This window comes from Mauremys reevesii, linkage group 6 (assembly GCF_016161935.1).
Source record: "Mauremys reevesii isolate NIE-2019 linkage group 6, ASM1616193v1, whole genome shotgun sequence".
NCBI lineage: Eukaryota > Metazoa > Chordata > Testudines > Geoemydidae > Mauremys > Mauremys reevesii.
The window spans coordinates 603,858-619,591 of record NC_052628.1 but is presented as its reverse complement, the minus strand read 5'-3'; the positions used below and the strand labels follow the sequence as shown (position 1 = coordinate 619,591).

Below are 15,734 nucleotides of genomic sequence, written 5' to 3'. Positions count from 1 at the left end.
GAACTCTGAAAACTAGATACTCTCACGAAAAACCAACCTTCTACACAAACTTCCTCATGGATAGACTTTTTACAAAAACTAGACAAGCCATTTACAACACAAACTTTGCTTCTCTACAAAAGAAAAAGGACACTAAACTATCTAAACTGCTACATGCCACAAGGAGCCACAACAGTAGCTCCCTTAACCCACCCAACAATATTGTTAATCTTTCCAGCTATTCTCTTAGGACAGATTCTTCTGCTGGGCTATCTCGGGGCCTCTCCTTTTGTCCTTCCAGACCCACGAACATGATACAGTTCTGCAGTGACCTAGAATCCTACTTTTGCTGTCTCCGACTCAAAGAATACTTCCATCACACCTCTGAACAACATACTAACCCACAGAATCCTTCCTACCAAAGCTATAATAAAAAGGATTCTGCATGGACTCCTCCTGAGAGTTGAAACAACAGACTGGACTTCTACATAGATTGCTTCCGTCACCGTGCACGGGCTGAAATTGTGGAAAAGTAGCATCACTTGCCCCATAACCTAAGCCGTGCTGAACACAATGCCATCAACAGCCTCAAGAACAACTCTGACATCATAATCAAACAGGCTGACAAAGGAGGTGCTGTCGTCATCATGAATAAGTCGGAATATGAACAAGAGGCTGCCAGGCAGCTCTCTAACTCCACATTCTACAGGCCATTACCCTCTGATCCCACTGATGATTACCAAAAGAAACTACACCATCTGCTCAAAAAACTCCCTGAGAAAGCACAGGAACAGATCTGTACAGACACATGCCTAGAACCCCGACCAGGTGTATTCTATTTGCTACCCAAGATCCATAAACCTGGAAATCCTGGATGCCCCATCATTTCAAGCATTGGCACCTTAACAGCAGGATTGTCTGGCTATGTGGACTCTCTCCTCAGGCCCTATGCTACCAGCACTCCCAGCTATCTTCGAGACACCACTGACTTCCTGAGGAAACTACAATCCATTGGTGATCTTCCAGAAAACACCATCCTGGCCACTATGGATGTGGAAGCCCTCTACACCAACATTCCACACAAAGATGGACTACAAGCCATCAGGAACAGGATCCCCGATAATGTCACGGCAAACCTGGTGGTTGAACTTTCTGACTTTGTCCTCACCCACAACTATTTCACATTTGGGGACAATATATATCTTCAAGTCAGTGGCACTGCTATGGGTACCCGCATGGCCCCACAGTATGCCAACATCTTTATGGCTGACTTAGAACAACGCTTCCTTAGCTCTCGTTCCCTAATGCCCCTACTCTATTTGTGCTACATTGATGACATCTTCATCATCTGGACTCATGGAAAAGCAGCCCTCGAGGAATTCCACCGTGATTTTAACAATTTCCATCCCACCATCAACTTCAGCCTAGACCAATCCACACAAGCGGTCCATTTCCTTGACACTACTGTGCTAATAAGCGATGGTCACTGTGACGGTGCTGCCCGTGGGAGCCAGCTGAGGTCACTCAATCAGGGTGAACTGCAAACCAAACGGGGCAGACAAACCCCAAATGCTGGTGGTTATTCCAATACTTAGATTTACCAACCAGCACAAAACAGCTTCTACAGTACCTTACTGGTCACCTAGAAGTCCAAACCACGCAGTTCCCTTAAAGTGCCCAGCCTCAGGCCTCCGTCCAGACACACCTGTCAGATATGATGATGATTCCTGAGAATCTTACTTCATCATATAAAAGAAAAGGTTCTTCCAATCCCAAAGGATCAGCCACATACCCAGGTCCAATTATAACTTAGATCTTACCCAAAATACACGCTATAGCCCATTCTTATTAACTAAGCTAAAATTTATTAAAAAAGAAAAGAGAGAGAGTGTTGGTTAAAAGATTAATCTACAGACAGACTTGAATTCAATTCTTGAGGTTCAGATACACAGTAGAGATGAGCTTGTAGTTGCCAAAAGTCCCTTTAGAAATAGTCCATAGGTTATAGTCCAATGTCCATATTCAGGGTGGCTCCAGTCAATGACTGGGGATCTCAATCCTTATGGCTTAAGGTTTCCCCCTCTTGAAACCCAAAGCAGATCTGAGATGAAGAAGGATCGTGTCCCAGGGTTTTTATACATTTCCAGCAGCCTTTTGGCCTGAGAAAACAATAGGCTTCACTCCTTCTCCCAAACATCCTGGCAATTAGCACAGAGTAATTTATCCATTAAACAGTTCAGATACAGGTTAGCACAACCTGCAAAGAGACACATAGACAATAACACTATTTCACTCAAGTATCATCATAAATGTTAATATTTCTCTTTTGATCTTTGAATTAAAACTATAGCAATAGACAAAACTTGTTTGCTTGCATCACAAGACCTGAGCAAACATCTCCCCTTCTACCTCTAACAATGCAGACTTGCATTTCAAAGCTCTAGTTATTTACATATCTTCCTAACCATCCTCAAGGTTTACCCATGGGTCAGGTCAGTCTCTGAGTTAATTAACTCTTTCTGGCCCTGTCATCTTTCAATGAGATATTGTATCACAGTCATAACGTCACAGTCACATAAACACCACCCTATACCGGAAACCCACTGACCGCTATACTTACCTACCTGGCTCCAGCTTCCACACAATCCATTGTCTACAGCCAAGCTCTAAGATACAACCGTATTTGCTCCAATCCCTCAGACAGAGACAAACACCTACAAGATCTCTATCAAGCATAAACTCTAAAAACTACAATACCCACCTGCTGAAGTGAAAAAACAGATTGACAGAGCCAGAAGAGTACCCAGAAGCCACCTACTACAGGAGAGGCCTAACAAAGAAAATAACAGAACGCCACTAGCCATCACCTACAGCCCCCAACTAAAACCTCTCCAGCGCATCATCAAAGATCTACAACCTATCCTTAAAGATGATCCCTCACTCTCATAGATCTTGGGAGACAGGCCAGTCCTCGCTTATAGACAGCCCCCAAACCTGAAGCAAATACTCACCAGCAACCGCACACCATACAACATAAACACTAACCCAGAAATCTATCCTTGCAACAAAGCCTGATGCCAGCTCTGTCCACATATTTATTCAAGTGACACCATCACTGGACCTAATCACATCAGCCACGCCATCAGGGGCTCATTCACCTGCATATCTACCAACGTGGTATGTGCCAGCAAGGCCCCTCTGCCATGTACATTGGCCAAACCGGACAGTCTCTACGCAAAAGAATAAATGGACACAAGTCTGACATCAGGCATCATAACATTCAAAAACCAGTGGGAGACACTTCAACCTCTCTAACCACTCAGTGATAGACTTGAAGGTGGCAATTTTGCAACAAAAAAACTTCAAAAACAGACTCCAAAGAGAGACTGCTGAACTCGAATTAATATGCAAATTAGATACAATTAACTCAGGCTTAAACAGAGACTGGGAATGGTTGGGTCATTACACTAATTGAATCTATTACCCTATGTTAAGTTCTCCTCACACCTTCTATGGGTCATCTTAATTATCACTTCAAAAGATTTTTTTTTCTGCTGATAGCTCATCTCAATTGATTAGACTCTTCCTGTTGGTATGCATACTTCCACCTTTTCATGTTCTCTGTATGTATAAATATCTCCTGTCTGTGTGTTCCATTCTATGCATCCGAAGAAGTGAGCTGTAGCTCACGAAAGCTCATGCTGAAATAAATTTGTTAGTCTCTAAGGTGCCACAAGTACTCCTGTTCTGATTCCTGTCAGGCTGCAGAACTGGGCTGACATCAGAATCCAAACATCCTGTGGGCAGTGAAAGCAGAGGCATTCCTCTAACGATTTGGACTTGATGTGATGCAGTATGGATGTCATGGATAATTCAGACCAATGGGGAGAAACAGAATCAAAACCACTGTTTAAACACCTTTCATCTGTGACATTGAGTATAATATCTCATTGAAAGGTGAAAGGGCCAGAAAGAGTTAATTACCTCACAGACTGACCTGACCCATGGCACAGCTTTAGAGACTTGTTAGGAAAATATGTAAATGAGCAGAGCTTTGAAATGCAAGTCTGCATTGGTAAAGGTAGAAGGGGAGGTGTTTGCTCAGGCCTTGGGATATAACAAACAAGTCTTGTCTATTGCTATGGCTTTGATTGAAAGATCAAAAAAGGAATATTAACATTTAGGAAGATACTTGAGTGAAATAGTATTATTGTCTCTGTGTCTCTTTGAAGGTTGTGCTAACCTGTATCTGAACTGTTTAATGGATAAATTACCCTGTGCTAATTGCCAGGATGTTTGGGAGAAGGAGTGAAGCCTATTGTTTTCTCAGGCCAAAAGGCTGCTAGAAATGTATAAAAACCTGGGACACGATCCTGCTTCATCTCAGATCTGCTTTGGGTTTCAAGAGGTGGAAACCTTAAGCCATAAGGATTGAGATCCCCAGTCACTGACTGGAGTCACCCTGAATATGGACATTGGACTGTAACCTCTGGACTATTTCCAAAAGAACTTTTGGCAACTACAAGCTCATCTCTGCTGTGTATCTGAACATCAAGAATTAAATTCGGGTCTGTCTGTATATTGATCTTTTAACCAACCCTCTCTCTTTAAATAAATTTTAGCTTAGTTAATAAGGATTGGCTCTAAGCGTGTATTTTGGGTAAGATCTAAGTTTTATACCTGGACCTGGGTATGTGGCCGATCCCTTGGGATTGGAAGAACCTTTTCTTTTATATGATTTTCAGGAATCATCGTCATATCAAACGTGTGTCTCGATGGAAGCCTGAGGCTGGGCACTTTAAGGGAACTGCGTGGTTTGAACTTCTGAGTGACCAGTGAGGTGCTAGAGAAGCTGTTCTGTGCTGGCTGGTAAATCTAAGTATTGGAATAACCACCAGCATCTGGGGTTTGGCTGCCTCGTTCTGTTTGCAGTTCACCCTGATTGAGTGACCTCAGCTGGCTCCCACAGGCAGCACCGTCACAGTAGCTGAGCCCGCCACTGGCTGGGCAGGTCCTTTAGGGGCCTCCTGCCCAGCTGGGCTCCTCTGGGTGCCCTGGGCTGATCCAGGCCCGCTGGGTGAGAGTGGCGGGCGCAGGTAGGATCCCCTAGCCAAGGCTCTGCCAGGGGCTGCTTGGGAAGGGCCTGACCAGAGATGAGCGGCCCCCAGGCTATGGGGCAGCTTGGTGCCTTGGACTGGTGCTGGTGTAGAGGGAGGGGAGGGCAGAACCCCCACCGCAGGCAGGAGGCACTAGCCCTGAGGGACACATCTGGGCTAGACGATGAGTTCGGTTAGGGAAGGCAGGGCCAGAGCCCAATGGGCTGGAGTGGACCCACCCCACCACAAGGAAGCAAGACACCGTGGCAGTGGGGAGGGAAGCCAGGGGCTCCAGTGGTACAGAGCCTTTCCCAGCCCCCACCCCAGGGACAAGGCTAGGGCATGCCAGGCTGCTCCCTGCTGCAGCAATGCCTTAGGGGAATGTGCCAGGAAGCGAGGAAACTGCTGGCAAAAAGCCAGGGAGAGGGCCCTACAGCTGCTGGAGCAGGGCTCCCTGCCAGCCAAAAACTGACCAAGCCCCTGCCCAGCGGTTTGGAAAAGTCCTGGGGAAAGGAGCTGAAGAGGAGAAAGGTAGCACCCCTCTGCCAGGGCATCTGTTGGGCAGGGACAGGCCAGGGAAGTGGTGTGGTGCATTTGGGAGGTTTATCTAGGTGATGCACATTGGGTGGAGAGTGCTCCTAAAAGGGACCCCACGCCGTGTGTAGGAAGGAAATCTGCCCTCTCAGGGTCCCCTTCTGCCAGCCCCTTACCAGACTCCCCAGGGCAGAGCCAGTTTAGGGACAAGCATTCATGGGATGCCTGCAGCTGAGCAAGCTGAGCCCTGCTGGCAGTGGAGAGGTCAGTTCCTGAGGCACCGGGGCACTAACCCAGAGGGGGAGTAGGAGCAGCTGCCATCCCCCCAGGGGCAAAGGGGGCAGGGCAGGTGATTCAGCTGCAGCACTGCTCTGACCACAGGACTTCCCTGAATCAATCCCGGTTTGAACAGAACCTTTAGAAAAACATCCCCCTGGTGGCTGAAGAACTTCCAGCAATGGAGAATCCACCACCACCCTGGTCTGAAATTGCTGCAGTGGTTCCTCGCGCTATCATCATTTACACCTTCGTTCTAGTGTGAATGGTCCTGGTGCAGTGAAGGGCCCTGACTTATCAAGTTCCTCTTCCTCCACCAGTGCGATCATTGTTCCTGAGCCTTCTGTGGGATAAACTCCTTGAGGCTGGCGCTATAGGGCAGCCCCACTTCCCCTCTCCAGACAGGTGGGGCTGGGCTCAGGCTCTGCCTGGCTTCCTGGGATCGTGCAGACAGCGAGGTTCCAAACGCGCAGGGGGGAGCAGGAGCCCCGGGGGAAGAGCAAAGGCTGCCTGCAGGAGGCTGACACGCAGCACCCCCTGCCCTGGAGAGGGAGCAGGACAGGAACAGGCCCCAGGTCAATAGGGGTCAAGTCTCAGCCTGGGAGCATGGTGAGGCGCCCCCCTTGCATGGCTGGGAGGCAGCTGTGGGGCTATCCGGACACCTGCACACAGGGGACAGCCCAGCAGAGGGTCCATTTCATTTACACTTTATTATAATAGAGCCATTCCTGTAGCAGTTAGGGGCTGGGGGGAGGGCAACCCTGGCTGGTGCTGGCTCAGCTGGCAGTCCTCATCCCAGGGCTCAGCCGCGTTACACCAGCCCCTGCCCAGGACTGCAGGCCGGAGGCGGCCCAGCTGACCCGGCCCTCCCTGCTGCCATGAGCCCCAAGCCCTGTTGCAGAGACTACCCCGCAGGGCTCTCTGCACCTCCACCCCTACAGCAGTGCAGACCCCTCCCCTCCACAGGATCGCGATCAGCAGCCCCTTGGCCAGCAGGAAGGCAGCACATAGCACTGGGCAGGGACCCTCTGCCTGCAGCCGCCCTCAGCCTCGCCAAGACCAGCAGCTGGGGCTCTGCAGCAGGGAAGTCGATGAGAGAAGTTTAGAGCTGTCCCTTAGCAGAACCACATCCAGCCAGCAGCCTGGGGCATAGGGGCTTGGCGTGTCCAGCTGAAGGACAGGGAATCATTGTGCTGCTGGAAGGGACAGATCTCTTGGAGCTGTGGGACTTGCTAAGGGCACTTGGGCCCAGCCCAGTCAAAGTGGTTTCCCACTCAGTCCAGCTGCAGGGAACTAAATAACGCAGGTGCTTGATCTGGAGAGGGAAGGGCACCAACTTCCCATGCTGTGCCCACCTCCATGCTGCAGCTAGAACTGTTTCCTGCTACCCCTGAGCCCAGCTGCTCCCCAGTTCAGGTTTGGTGGGTGGGGAGACAGAACCCGCTCAGGGGCGTTTAGAAGCATGTGTGTCGATCAGGACAGCTCTGACTGATCCTTGCTTCCTCTGGGGGCAGAGCCCCAGGCCCTCGCATGTTCACAGCCAGGCAGCACGAGGCACCCAGTGCTCACATCTCATCTGCACGGTGCTGCTGGATCACGACACTGGTGGTGCGCTCCACCCACTCCTGCTTCTTAGTCCCCCAGGTTGCCGGCTCCGCAGAGTGCAAGGGGCCCTTCCCAGGAAGCTGCTCCGGCTGCTGCTGGCGGGGACCCAGCTCAGAGCTGGCTCCTGGCGGAGGGTCGGAGGATGAGTTGCTGTTGATGGCAGAGCCATGCTCCGCTCTGGGTGGGCTCTCTCCCCCGTCCCGGGAGTGATTGAGGCTGCCCGGTAGCAGGGCCGTCTTGGATTCCAGGGCCAGTCCCTCCATTGTGCGCTCCCCCTGTGTTTCAGGCCCCTCTGCCTGCTGGGCAGCTGCTGCCTGAAACTGGGCCGCGTCACTTGGGTACTCACGGATCTGCCGAGACAGCACTGCAAGAGAGAGGAGAGTCAGCCTGGCGTTGCCAAGAGCATCGTGCGCCAGGGCAGGGGCTGACCCCAGGCTCTCCTGACCCTAGTCTGCACAGGGCAGAGGAGAGCAGCTTTGGCAGCAGCTTGCAATGGGACAGGACAGCCGAGCAACCCGCAAGCAGGCCCCGCGCACACAAGGCGTCTGGGAAACCACATCTCTGCTGCGGCTGCATCACCTGGAACATTCACCCCAGAAGAGTTCACTGTCGGGCACAATCCTGCCCCGCCCGCTCACCCGTGCAGCCAGTCACTCACCTCCTCGGAACCCCTCCTGCTGCACTCTGGCTCCGAGCGGATAGAGACTGGGAGAGAGAATGAGGCAGAAGGACAGGAGCAGGACCTGGAGAAAGACAACCGAACCATCAGCACCAGCACGTGACTCCAGCCCCGCCAGCCAAGGAGGCTCCTCAGCACCACCCGCATGGCCAGCACAGATCCTGGGGGGCAAGAGCTGGGGCCAATGCCCGGCTATGGGGCCACTCACCATGACGCAGGTGCTGGCGGTGGTGGTTTTGGTCGAGGACTGTCTCACCAGGGCCTGGAGTCTCCGTAGCTGCTCGAGCAATGACCTAGGGCAAAGTGTGAAACGCAGGTGAGTGCAACCCCTGATCCCAGGCTGCCCATCCCACCACCGAGCCCCGCACAGACCCCCGCGTCCCTCCAGCCTGGGATCAGGATCCTGGGGAACAGGCTGGGCTCCGCTGGCATGTCAGTGCCGACTGGAGGGGCACAGGGAGACAGTGCCCCCTTTCCCACCCTCTTGCCCCTGGGTTTCCATGTCTGGAGTGTCAGGAACTCACATATTCTCCATCTGCAGCAGCTGCACCTTCTTCTGCAGCTCGTGGTTCTGCGCCGTGCAGGTGACGACCCTTCCCAAGCAGCGATGGGGAGAGAGGAAAGAGTCAGACTGACCCTCATGGGAAACCGTGCTGCTGGCTCAGGAGGGAGTCCCTAGACCCTGCCCAGTGTCAGGTGCAAAATGTCCTGAGGGTTGGGGGCAGGTGTGAACTCATCTGTCCCTAGCACAGCCACAAGCTGGAGACACGGCCAGCCAAACTGCTCTGACACAGCTAGGAGGCAGAGCCAAGCGCTGCTGCCAATTTGTCGCAGGGGAAGCCGATGGGGTCACTGAGGTTACCCTGGGACAGAGCTCTCAGTGGTAAAAATCAGGTCCCACTCCTCCGCACGCTCACACCAGTGCCTGGAGCCCCCAGCCGAGGCTGCTGGGGTCTCGAGCCGCAGGAGCAACTCGGCAGAGTGTCTGGCAGAACACGGCTCCCATGGGAGCGGGAAGGGCTCATTCACTGGCGGGTCTCAGACCTTGATCGGAGCTTTGCAGCTCCACCAGAGCGAGGTACAAACAGACCCTGCCTATCGGCTTCTGCTCCTCTGGGCCCAGGGGCCGGCAGCTGCCTCCAGCACTTTGAGTGCAAGTGCCTGGTGTCCTGCTCTTCTCCTTGTGCCAGAGGGTTCACTACCCCAGTGCTCTGGCAGGGGGCACTCCCCAGACAAACGGGAGGAGCGACGCCCTCTGCTGGGCCTATCACTCCCCGCTGCTGTGCCCATGGTACCTGCTCTCCAAGCCATCCACATAGACCTTCTTCCTGCGCCGACTGTCCAGGGCCGACTGCTTGTTCCGGATCTTTCGACGGATTCTCTTCAGGAGCCGCTCCTCAGCCTGAAACAGCCAGCTCAGGTTACAGGCCATGCCCAGGCCTCCGCACTCTGGGCCGAGAGCCACCCTTATGCTCAGAGTGACGCCCCTGCCCAGAACCCAGCCCTGAGCAGGGCACAGGGAGCAGCAGCTGGCAGGTACCTGCCATTGGGCCAGATGCAGGAAGAGCCTGGGGAGGGCAGAGGTTACTCCAGGTATTTCTCACATGCTTTGCCTGTGATGTCACTAGGAACCCAGCTGCAGGCCCTGGCCCAGAGGGCAAGGTGACCTGTGGCCTATCTACGAGACCTGCTGCCTTCCAGTGCGTCAGGAAATCAAGGGGCAGTATCAGCACAGCAGGGAGACAAAAGGCAGAGGAGCCCCAGCTCTGACAGCACCTTCTGCAGTTCCAGTCTCTGCATGTGCACCCACACCTGCTTCCACCCCCGTCAGCCCACAGCCCCTACACCAGGCACACACGCCTGGGCCTGGCCTCCAGCTCACACTAGGCAGGCTGACCAGAACCCAGCCCGCCCAGAGGTCTCGAAAACAGGGCCTGAAAGAGTCACTGGCCCGAGGAGACCAGGCCAAACTCCTTGGCAGGAGGAGAGGGCCTGACCCAGCATCCCTGCAGAACACGGCTTCATACAGCACAGCCATCCGGAGGGTGCAGGCAGGCACAGCAAACTAACAAGACTGGCCAGTTTCATGGCTGCTCTTCAGGTCCCTGTGGGCAGCTGAGGACTGTCAAGACTCACTTCACTTGCCTTCCTGCTTCTGGGGAACTCTCTGCAGCAGCACAGAACGCCCCTCCCTCCACAGCAGCCAACATGCCAGGGAGGTGCAGTGGCAGGCCACACCTCCCCCACACCTTCTTCCTTCTAGCAGATAGAGGGGCAGTGGCTGCAGATCACCTAGCTGGGGTCTGGCCAGTGGCCATCATGGAAGATGGAGCCCCGCAAGACACCAGCCCTGGACCGTGGTAATGGGGCACCCCTCTTCATCGCTCCTATCAGTCTCTGGCCTGGGCCCTCTCTGAAGGAGTGAGTGAGGGGAGGGGCCATGCACTAGAGTGGGGTGGGGGGTGAACTCACCCTGGTCAGGGGCAGGTGGGATGGCAAGGAGACACCCTCTCTCTCCAGAAGCTGTTTCTCCTCTTCTGTCAGGATCAGTTCCGGGAAATCGAACTACAACAGAAACCAACCCACTGCTGAGCATGGAGAACCCCTCCCCTGAACTAGTGAGGGAAGCCCCCGGGGCAAGATGGGAGTCTGCACCTGAGCACGGAGCGGAGGTGCAAGTGAGGAGGGAAGGCAGGGGCCCACCAGCATTTGCAGTGGGGCCTGTCCCTGGGGCACGGGCCTCAGTACCTGTATAGGGGTGCCAGGCATGAAGTCATCCATGGGCACAGCAACCGGGAAGCTGGAACTCTGCTCGTTGACCAGGGTCTCCTCTGCACTTACCGAGTCCCCCCACATATCTGGAAGAGGAATGAGAGTCAGGCGCCACCCACTGTACACCCCGTGCCAGCAGCCCCAGCAGGCCAGCCAGACCCCTCTTCCCCACCCCCGGCCTTCTTCCTCCACTCGGCAGACAGCTGGGCTGCTTCCCTGCCAAGCCCAGCATGGCCCGTAGCCATGGGCTCAAGCTGTGGTAGAGGGATTCCCCAGGTCTACCCCTTACCCAGGTCGATGGAGATGTCTCCTTCTGCCGTCTCAGCTCTCACGCTCTCCAGCGCCACCCTGTCCCATTGGAGGGAGTAGCTGTGTTCGACCTGCACGATGTCAGAGCTCAAAGGGCTGGAGGTGAGGTCCCTGGCCGGAGACGCATCCCAGCTGCTGGGGCTGGGGAAGGGATTCTGGTCCTCGGAGATGCCGCTATCGCTATCGAGAGGCGAGTGACCCTGCAAGGCACTTGGCCCCTCCACAAAGGGGCTCAGCAGGGAGCTGAGAAAGTCCTCCACCTCCTTGTCATTCAGGAGCTGCAGAGAAGAGTTGCTGCTAAGCAGAGGATGGAGGCCTGAAAGCCCCCTCCCACGGCCCAGCCCAGCTCACTTCTCTATGCTCTGCACCAGACAGCAGTCTCACCTCGGGCTCCAGCAGACCCCAGTCTCCCAGCAGGTTGGCTTCGTCCTCCAAGAACTCTGCACGGGGAGCATCATCTGCCAGGAGGAAGCTGAGCAGCTCCTCATCTGCCAAGGCAACCACCTCTTCTGGGCACGACATCTGAGCAAGACAGACAGAGCCATCCAGGGGCTGTGGGAGAGACCCACCCTCACATCCAGGAGAGGGACAGGACCTCCTTCCTGCCCCTCTGCCTGGACACTCACATCGCTACGGGTGTAACTGCCAGGAGCGCTACAGGGAAGGGTACAACACATGCAAAGCCAGACCCCGGAGACTCCTGCAGCAAGGCTCCTGGCGCACCTCTACCTGCCCAGGCACTGCCTGGGCCCAGCAGCCCACAAGCAGGGCAATGAAAGCGGGTGATGTGGCCAAGGCACCTCACAGTATGAGTGTGCTGCAACAAGGCACAGCTGGCTGGGCAGGGCCCGGGGGAGTTCCTCACCCAGCCCCAATACGAGACTGGCTCCTGCAGCTCTCCAGATCCAGAAGAGTCTCTGCACCCTGGCCTGATGCCAGCTAGGCTGGCACTCCTTGGAGGCCTCAGATCAGGTGCATCACCTTGTGACCAAGCTGGAGGGCAGATCCCAGGAGCCTGAGTCTCAGCACCGCAGCAGCTGCTCGGAAACAGGAAGTTGGTCCATGGGGCAACCCTGGTGGATCAGTCCGTCCACTCCCTCAAAGGAGCAGGAAGCAAGGCAGTGAGAGGAAGGGGGATGCAGGGGCCCCATTGTTCCGGCGAGCACAGGGAACATCTGGCTGGGAATCACGCACTGAACAGGTCCCCAGGCAGGCAGCCAAGGGAGGAGCTGGGCCACTGCGGGCTACAGCAGGCGATTCGGAAGGAAGGGTCATAAAAGCTGCTCTGCACACAGAGCAACACCTCCCCAGCACACGTGTGTACACACACACACACGCGTGTGCAAACCCAGCAGCCAAGACATCAGCTATTGGGCACATCAGACAACACTGAATGGGGGTCACGCGGCTGCCGCTCTTCGCCCCTGCAAGCCTGTCTGAGGAACAGTTAGGCTGGGAGCCAGCTGTGCCCTGCTGAGTCAGAAGGCAGGGCTAGGCCCCCCATCGCCTTACTGCCTTGGGTCCCTATGTCGGGGCTCTCAAGGGGCCAATCATGCAGCCCCAAAACACACCCCTCTCCTAGCCAAGTCTGAGCTCTGGGGAGCTGTGGACAACCAGCCCACGTGCAGGAATGGCGAATCGGACTAGTTCTCTGTGGGCATCCAGCGGCCAATTCCATGGCAAGGAGCCACTGCCCCAGTGATCACCCCCGGCCATGGAATGGCCTACACAGATCCTTGGTCACTTGCACCATGTGTGCCACTTCCCGCCGCAATTCTGAGCCCTGAACAGACAGCCACACCCTGCACTGCACACCCTGCACTGCACCCTGCACTGCACTGCACCAGGCTCTGGTGGCTAGAAACAGATTCAGCTTCACTCTGATTTAAGTTTCTTTGCCTCGCCATGCCATGCCACCTTGCAATGACAGCTCAGGGACATGCCAAAATCCTGTGACATCAGCTAAGCGGCTTTAGAGCAGGAGAGGGGAGGGACCTGGGAGACAGGACTTCTGGGTTCTTTCCCCAGCTCTGGGTGGGGAGTGAATCTAGTGGTTAGAGCCACAGGAGTTGGGAGCCGGGAGCCAGGATTCCTGGGTTCTCTCTCCCCGCGGGGGGACCAGTGATTAGAGCGGGGGGGCTGGGAGCCAGGACTCCTGGGTTCTCTCCCGGCGGGAGTGGGGGCTGGGAGCCAGGACTCCGGGGCTCTCCCGTCTGGAGTGGGGGCTGGGAGCCAGGACCTGGGGCTCTCCCGGCGGGGCGGGTGGGAGAGGCTGGGAGCCAGGACTCCTGGGTTCTCTCCCGTCTGGGCGGGGGCTGGGAGCCAGGACTCCGGGGTTCTCTCCCGGCGGGAGGGGGGGCTGGGAGCCAGGACTCCTGGGTTCTCTCCCGGCGGGGCGGGTGGGAGAGGCTGGGAGCCAGGACTCCTGGGTTCTCTCCCGGCGGGGCGGGTGGGAGAGGCTGGGAGCCAGGACTCCTGGGTTCTCTCCCGGCGGGGCGGGTGGGAGGGGCTGGGAGCCAGGACTCCTGGGTTCTCTCCCGGCGGGGAGGCGGGGCCGGGAGCCAGGACTCCTGGGTTCTCTCCCGTCTGGGCAGGGGGGCTGGGAGCCAGGACTCCTGGGTTCTCTCCCGTCTGGGCGGGTGGGAGAGGCTGGGAGCCAGGACTCCTGGGTTCTCTCCCGGCGGGGGGGGGGGGCGGGGAACCAGGACTCCTGGGTTCTCTCCCGGCGGGGAGGGGGCTGGGAGCCAGGACTCCTGGGTTGGGTCCCGGCGGGGCGGGTGGGAGAGGCTGGGAGCCAGGACTCCTGGGTTCTCTCCCGGCGGGAGGGGGGGGCTGGGAACCAGGACTCCTGGGTTCTCTCCCGGCGGGGAGGGGGCTGGGAGCCAGGACTCCTGGGTTCTCTCCCGGCGGGGAGGGGGCTGCAGTCGCACCCCTCCCCCAGCCCTGGCGCTGCCGACCCCCGCGGACCGCCCGCCCGCACGGGGCCCCCGTACCTCACTCGACACCTTCCGCTGCGCGGATCCGCTTCCAACACATCAAGAATGACGTCACCGAGCCCACAACTCCCAGCAGCCCCTGCGCCGCAAGCCCGCTCATTGGTGAGCTTGGGGCTGACTCGGGCCCCCATTGGCCGGAAATAATGTCACCCAGACAGCACCGAAGAGCCCGCCCCCAGTCCGCTCGTGAGTGACGGGTTCGCTGGAGGGGGCGGGGCCGAGGGGTGTGAGTGACAGAGGCGCAGGAGGGGGCGGGGCCGAGGGGTGTGAGTGACGGGTGCAGTGGTGGGGCGGGGCCGAGGGGTGTGAGTGACAGAGGTGCAGGAGGGGGCGGGGCCGAGGGGTGTGAGTGACAGAGGTGCAGTGGTGGGGGAGGGGCCGAGGGGTGTGAGTGACAGAGGTGCAGTGGTGGGGAGGGGCCGAGGGGTGTGAGTGACAGAGGTGCAGTGGTGGGGGAGGGGCCGAGGGGTGTGAGTGATGGGTGCAGTGGTGGGGGAGGGGCCGGGGGTGTGAGTGACAGAGGTGCAGGAGGGGGCGGGGCCGAGGGGTGTGAGTGACAGAGGTGCAGGAGGGGGCGGGGCCAAGGAGTGTGTGTGATGGGCATGGTAGATGGGCTTGGCCCATCAGTCAGGGGCATGACCCAGGCTGTGATGCTTGGGCAGAGGCCTCAATCCCCACCCCAGTCTTCCCGGCAGGGCCAGAGTTACCGAGGCAGAGGGAGCAGGGGGAATCCATATTGTCACAGACGTCCCCCAGCACTGCGGAGCCGCCAGCCCCTCTGGGCTGGGCAGTGGTGACAGACGGACCCAGGGCCCATGAAGTATCATCGAACGGCATCGTTACCCATGGAAGGGAAGTAAGGTGTAAATGCTTGACAGTGAGGGGAATTAACTGTTGGACAATTTACCAAGGGCCACAGGGAATTCTCCATCACAGACAGCTTCAAACCAAGATGGGCTGTGCTCCTGGAATTACTTTGGGGCAGTTCCCGGGGCTGTGCTATACAGGGGGTCAGACTAGTCCTAGGGCCCGTGCTGTACAGGGGTCAGACTAGGGGATCACAATGGTCCTTCTGGACTTGCACTCTGTGAATCTCTGACATAATGAAGGGACACAATGGCGAGACGCAGAACAATGAAGGAAAGAGGAGGGAGATTGGGCACTATCATACACCTAGCTCATAGCACGGGGACAAGGGGGATCGGGCACTGCCATTCACTCTGCTCGTATCGGAAGGACAAGGGGGATTGGGCACTGCTGTTCACCCTGCTCGTATTGGAAGGACAAGGGGGATCGGGCACTGCTGTTCACCTTGCTGGTCTCATGGGGACAAGGGGGATCAGGCACTGCCATTCACCCTGCTCGTATCGGAAGGACAAGGGGGATCAGGCACTGCCATTCACCCTGCTCATATCGGAAGGACAAGGGGGATCGGGCACTGCTGTTCACCCTGCTGGTCTCATGAGGACAAGGGGATCGGCCACTGCT

At 56.5% G+C, this 15,734-nt stretch overlaps 1 protein-coding gene across 2 annotated transcripts; it reads right to left on the bottom strand.

Annotated features, from left to right (window-relative positions):
* Positions 1-6,254: 6,254 nt before the first annotated feature.
* On the bottom strand, positions 6,255-14,372 carry CREB3 (cAMP responsive element binding protein 3). 2 transcript variants are annotated; one of them, XM_039545861.1, is made up of 10 exons: positions 14,244-14,372; positions 11,635-11,772; positions 11,231-11,528; positions 10,918-11,027; positions 10,642-10,734; positions 9,465-9,571; positions 8,694-8,762; positions 8,378-8,462; positions 8,149-8,233; positions 6,255-7,854 (listed from the first exon to the last, which is right to left on the bottom strand). In XM_039545861.1, exons 2-10 carry the CDS (start codon positions 11,770-11,772, stop codon positions 7,451-7,453), a joined length of 1,389 nt encoding a protein of 462 aa, XP_039401795.1. In that variant the 5' UTR covers positions 14,244-14,372; the 3' UTR covers positions 6,255-7,450. The 2 variants fall into 2 exon arrangements, with proteins under 2 accessions (XP_039401795.1, XP_039401796.1); XM_039545862.1 differs by having other exon boundaries at positions 11,635-11,802; positions 14,244-14,314.
* Between the last annotated feature and the right edge of the window lie 1,362 nt (positions 14,373-15,734).

Bases quoted from the DNA above. Each gene is read 5' to 3' on its own strand.
- CREB3 (XM_039545861.1), bottom strand. From the start codon at position 11,772: ATGTCGTGCCCAGAAGAGGTGGTTGCCTTGGCAGATGAGGAGCTGCTC. The intron at 11,529-11,634 runs GTGAGACTGCTG...TCTTCTCTGCAG, and splicing joins GGGGTCTGCTGGAGCCCGAG to CTCCTGAATGACAAGGAGGT. The intron at 11,028-11,230 runs GTAAGGGGTAGA...TTCCTCTTCCAG, and splicing joins AGACATCTCCATCGACCTGG to ATATGTGGGGGGACTCGGTA.